The sequence below is a fragment of the Rhipicephalus microplus genome, chromosome 1 (assembly GCF_043290135.1).
Source record: "Rhipicephalus microplus isolate Deutch F79 chromosome 1, USDA_Rmic, whole genome shotgun sequence".
In the NCBI taxonomy this organism is placed as follows: Eukaryota; Metazoa; Arthropoda; class Arachnida; order Ixodida; family Ixodidae; genus Rhipicephalus; species Rhipicephalus microplus.
In genome coordinates this window covers 69,685,487-69,691,486 of record NC_134700.1, presented here as the reverse complement: position 1 = coordinate 69,691,486, position 6,000 = coordinate 69,685,487, and the positions used below count along the sequence as shown (strand labels likewise).

General features: G+C 46.7%; 1 protein-coding gene across 1 annotated transcript in view; it reads left to right on the top strand.

The window, feature by feature from the left end:
• The first annotated feature begins 2,738 nt into the window (after nucleotides 1-2,738).
• LOC142765388 (venom serine protease 34-like) overlaps nucleotides 2,739-6,000 on the top strand; it is a 63,827-nt gene continuing 60,565 nt past the window's right edge. The window contains exon 1 of the mRNA XM_075866284.1: nucleotides 2,739-2,802. Within this exon, the coding sequence (XP_075722399.1) occupies nucleotides 2,739-2,802 (64 nt within the window). The remainder of the gene's footprint in view (nucleotides 2,803-6,000) is intronic.

The window sequence follows — 6,000 nt, the reverse complement described above, 5'->3', positions numbered from 1 at the left end:
TTCATAAACCTACAGCAACTCTTTACTGTTGTGTCGATGTTCGCACAAAGAGCGCTGCCTATCGTACGTCGCGCTTTCAGCTACGCAGGCTGTCACCGAAAGCTGCCGGCCGCACTTAGCCGGTACTTCTCCGACTGATATGTTAAAACACGCAATTTTCAGTTGGTGATTTAGTACGCCTTCGTGAACTGACTTTCTCGCATACGTTTTCAGCGGATTGCATTGGTAATTCTATGGGTGTTTTTTACTCGGTATTGATATAACTGCATATATCGGTACACTGGCATGCCCGCTGTATACTGCCAGCGGAGACTAGAAAAAGAGCTGGCGCTCGCCATCGCCACTCACTAAATGCATTTCTGGCATTGATTGACCTTCCATTTTCTTCAGGGACAGTTTAGGTAACAGTTAGAAATATGGAGAAGCTCAAATGCAGAAACTTCAAGCATCGCAACTCAGCTGCTTCGAAAGCAGCCTTACCCAGCGCCCCGTTCCAGCGAGGCCTATCGTGCTGCCCACGTCGGTGTACCTGCTGCCGGCGCTTTTTACTTTAAGTAGGCACAATTCTAAAGTGTAAAATTGACTGTAAAGTACATTTTAGACATCGCTGAGCCTAAATCGACCATTTATGCGCGTGTGCGGTGCCCGCACAAGGAGCGGCGACGATCGTTGTGTCGTGCTTTCAGCAACGTAGGCTGTCACCAAAAGCTTTCTTCTGAGCGCAGGAGCCCGTATTTCTCTGACTCGTATGTAAGAACACGCAATTTTGAGTAGATAATTTGGTACGCGTTAGTGAACTAACATACTGGCATACTTTTTCAGTGTATTGCGTTAGTCATTTCTTCGGCGGTTTCTTAGTTGCAGGTATCGATATAACTGCAAATATGTAATCTGGAACGCCGCATGTGTACTGCTACATCGTCGCTTGTGCGAAAAAAATACTCAATATTCGCTCGTGTGCGTGGATATATACCAAAGAAGGCATTTAAATCATATGTACTTGTTGACCAGTAGCAAGTGCTAGAAACGACTATCAAAGGAAAATAAAAAAAACTATCGGCAAAACAATCTGTATCTGCTCCTCCAGTCAACATGAGATTTTTCGGAGTTAAGATGTAGATGCTTCCAAAAACTTTGCGCTCTTGCTAATATCTCCACGTCATTCGGTGCACGGAAGCCGTTCGTCACTGACGAATATAGACGCAATTGTTATTTGGAAAGGAATATCGTGTCAGTCTTGAGTTTGTGACATCTAAACATGAAGTTGAACGGCGCGTTCTACGCCTATATAGTCGTTTTACAATTCCACATGCACGTTCTGGCGTGGTGTAGTGGGTAGCGTACTCGGTTAAAGATCAGGAAGTAACGAGTTCAAATGTCCCCAAGCAGTAGTCCAGTTTTTTTCAATCCTAATTTTTTTATTTTTATTGTGAATGGGCGCTATTTTATTTATATAATTATTTATTTATGGCGAATTAGCATCCCCGTTTTAACCCTGTGAAGTCATTTTGCGCAAAGTACTGGGACGCTGCCACTCCAGCGTCCCAGTACCTGCGCTGGGAGGCGCCGGTACCAGCGCCATACTGGGCCCATAATCAGGCATGGCACTGGATGCCGCTACCCAGTGGTGCTGGTTTTTGCATTAAAGATACAATGAGGTAAAACATCTTTATACAAATTCAAGAAACACACAAACTTGCAAATGCTCCGGATGTTTCACTGGGTATCTGAAACAATCTCATCAGGAAGACTTCTAAAGTGCGGTGGCATGCGGCAAAGCAGAATTATTGAATGACAAAGAACGCCGAAGATGCGTCTGAAACTGAGATGATAATGAAGACGACGTAATGCACGAGAAGGAATTTTAGTCGAGAGATGATTGGTCGAATAGTGGCCTGTGGTATTTTTGGAAGATGCACAGGAGGGTGACAGAGCGGTGGAAATTCAAGTTAGGGAAGACATTATCGCGTTTGATTGCGACGGTGCTGGAATAACAATTGTTTCTCGAAGTTATGAATTAGACTGCACGATTTCGGCTGGATTCAACTTTATCTGTTAGGTATTGTTGATGAGGGCACCAGATCAATGGAACGTACTCCAATTGAGGGCATACAAATGTTAGGTAGGCCTCTTGTCATATGAAAGGTGGGGAATGATGCAGACTCCAGGGTAAAATCCCAAAGTTCTATTAGCTTTCGCGCATACCTTTTTAATGAGACTACACCAGAAATTATAGGAACGAAGATGAACGCTGAGATATTTGCAAGTAGATTAGCGGGAAATTACAGCGTAACAGACAGAGTAAGGAAGGGGAAAATATATTTTTATGGGTGAAAGAATGTAAGCAGTACTTAGATGTGTTGAGCGACATTTACTATCGTTCAAACCACTGAATAATTAGGTTGAGGTCCTGTTACAATCTCACATGGTTTTCCTCAGAGTTAATGGTTTTCTACACTACGCAGTGATCCATGAAAAAAAAATTGAAGATGAAATGTTACAAGGCAAATCATTATTATGAATGATAAAAAGAAGAGGGCCTAACACACTACCCTGAGGAGCACCTCATGAGATAAATGAACTATATCAGCTGAAGTTATAGACAAATGTGATTGACAAATATGTGCTTTCGGTTAGATAGCAAATACCCAGTCTTGCACAATCACGTCGAAGACACCCACATCCGTGTCCCACCTTCAGTACTTCGAAACCTAAATGTGCATCTACTTCGCTGGAACATGGGTCTTGAGCATGACGCAGGACGCCAGCGCATCCGTGTTGAGTACCTGATGCGCAAGCTCGGTGAGATCGCGGAAGCCAACACATTATATGCCGATTCTCCAAAATACCGCAACGCGTATACCGTGGTAGTTTTGTGTTGGATGGCAACGCAACATTACTTACGACTGCCTTTTTGCAGAGTTCTAGTGCTGCAGAAAACGAAGTCCTTGGTTTTGCGCTTCTTATCTGACACGTTCTTCACATCCCTGGGGACGTTTACAAGATAACTGATTGACAACATACAAGCAGAGCCTTTTTAATGAGATGTGGTTTTTTTAATGTGGCCTTTCCCATCCTACTCAAGGCAACAAATATCGACAAATCCAGCCCACAACGTATCCACTTACTTTGGACTCGTGGTCATGTCTCTCTGCCGGGTAAGGATCGCGCTCACGTTCTCGCTCGAGAACTTACCCATCGAGCCGCCCCGCATGGCGAGGCAGAAAGTCCAGGTCAAGTGGGCCCTCCACTCACATACCGAGACATCTTGGCATATTACAACAGAGCTAGATGCACCATGCATACGCCTTCACAGTCGTTATCGCGAGAGGAAGAGGTGGAACTCCGCCAAACCCATACGCATACGTTCCCCAGTCTCCTGTCCATGCAAAAATTGTACCCTGACCACTACGCAGACTCTTTACCGGGCTGTCGCGGCTCCCCAACAGTATTTTATGTCACGGTGTAGTGCGCCACAAAATTCCTTACTCCCCTTTCCGCTATCTTGCGCCCCTTCCACACCAATGAGCTGTGGGAAGATGCCCTCTGCGACGGGCCTCCCGAGGTCTGCCAGGCCCTGGTTCTACGGGCCTGGTTGGTCACCGAAACCAACATAGGGAAAGTTGACTAGGGTTTCCTCCCATATGATTTGCCTATTTACACCTAATAAGATATTTTCTCTCTCTCATTAAGAAGAACGCTAACCAACGCAATGAGCTTAAGTATTATGCTACCTTACCAATAACGCAAGCTGCTCTCTAGACGCATCACAGTTTTAAACCTCGGAAATAGAAAAAAAATCGCAGCATATGCACGGAGCGAATGATGATGACTGGGGCGAAGCGTCCATCAGTCCATCCAAGCGTCCGACCTTGCGTTTCTTCTTGCTTCCGTCCTTTTGTACATCGGTCTGTGCGTCCTTCTGGGCGTCCGTCTATTCATGCATCCGTCCGTGTGTACCTTAGTCTGTCCTTCTGTACGTCCACCCATCCACGCGTCTGCCCATCCATGCATCCGCCCGTCCATGCGTGCGTCCTTCTATTTGTCTATGCTTTAATCCATCCATCTGTCCACGTTATCGTCTGTGCGTACGTTCGTACGTCCGCGCCTCCGTCTGTCACTCTTCCCGTCCTTGCATTGTCTGTCTGCCTGTCTGTACGTGCGTCTGTCCGTCAGTCCTGCTGCCTTTCTATCGGTTCGTCCGCCCGTTCATCTGTCTGTGGGTCTGTTCGTCCAGCCGCTCGTCCGTTTATTGAATACTCCAAGTACTGTCATATCGGACCTTGTCATCATATACTAGAGCCACCATCGAGTGGATATTCCAAAGACAAAGCGAGAGGTATCTACCTACAACTACTACGAATACTATTACTACTATACTACTACTCCTACTAGTAGTGCTACTACTACAACATACATCGGGGACGCACGACCCACGGCTTCAGCAGCTTCGCCACTAAAACCCAATATTAGGATAAGTAAGGCAACCAAAGCCACCTTTGTGACTACCAGCCATGGCTTCTACTTCACGACTTCTTAAGACGGGCGTCCAGAACACGTGGCAAGAGTTCACCGGGGCTCACAAGAAGAGTCATTTGGAATGACTCAAGTTTACACCCACTGGCAGGTCAACTACAACAAATAATCATTGTGGATGCAAACCGGAATAAGGGCATGCAAATGGGCGCTCGAGAGTGCCTGTCCATCGACCCTATTCTATGCAACATGCACGCGACATTCCACAAAGGTAGATAAAAAGCTAGAATTGGGGCTTTTCAATGAAGGTTCAAGCAAGTTCTGGACGCCCGCTATACCGACGCGGCAAAGTATTCATGTAGAAACGCTTCCAATAGTAGCGTCGTAGAGTTCAAGGCCTAGAGTTGACGTCAGCCGCGCACATGGTGCAAAGTACAGTTTTTCTTATTTTACACCATGGCCACGGCCAGGGCACGCCACTTAGACGCCGCAGAAGAAGTGACAATTGCTCTCGCCACCACCACATCTAGAGACGCCGAGCTGACCTCCACTGACACACAAACCACTTGCCAAATTTATGCGAAGTGCCACGTACCAGCCGACGCAATTACTATCCTGCACCGGCGAAGCTCTCAACTTTCATATACCTGAGAAATCTGGATTCTTGGGCACAAGGGTCTATAGGAAGATGAAGTGGCTCATGCTGCTGCCCGCGAGCACGTCAGCAGGACAGCCCTGGTACCAAAAGATACCTGATCTGGGTCTACATAGATGGAGGTTGTGTCAAACACCTATTCGTTGCCACTTCAACACTACAAACTGGAGCGGCGGTGTACGGTCCTCCCAATCGGAAGCTGACCGAAGATGAAAGCGTGATCTTCAAACACCTGCAAAGCAACACGTACATAGATAGAAAAATGATGCACCACCTTTAGCCAACGACACATGGCTACATATGCCCACCTTGCACCGTACCGTACACCCTGACGCCTTGCTTCTGGAATGCCTGTGCCATGGACACCATGACATCTAACCGGAGCAGGACGAAGCACCAATACTGAACGACGACCATCTAATCGAAACGTGGAAGGCAAAGCTCGGCTTTGAGGACCAACAAGACCAGCGACAACTCGTGGCCAGGGCGAAGAGGGCAGTTAAAGCCAAAGGGTTACCGGTATAAGGTAACACTCTTACTTCAGGGTGATATCAAGCATCACACGGAACACTGTTATGAAAAAGAAGTTGATTTCTATCTCTCATATTGCCTGTCTGTAAATAGGCACACTTAGGAGACGTTATGATGGTAGCTGGGTTACCTTCTCAGCGAAGAATGCTTCAGTGCTACCTAGTCTTACAATGTCACAGTCGCTGTCGGTGCTGTCACAATCACTGATGTGGTCATCATGGTATGCGTCTACCTGGTCATGTCGGCAAAAGCTCGCGTTGTAGGGACAGTCTTTTCTGTAATCTATAATTGCTTTGACGTCATCTGCATGGCGGGACTAGGATGGCGACTTTTTAGGG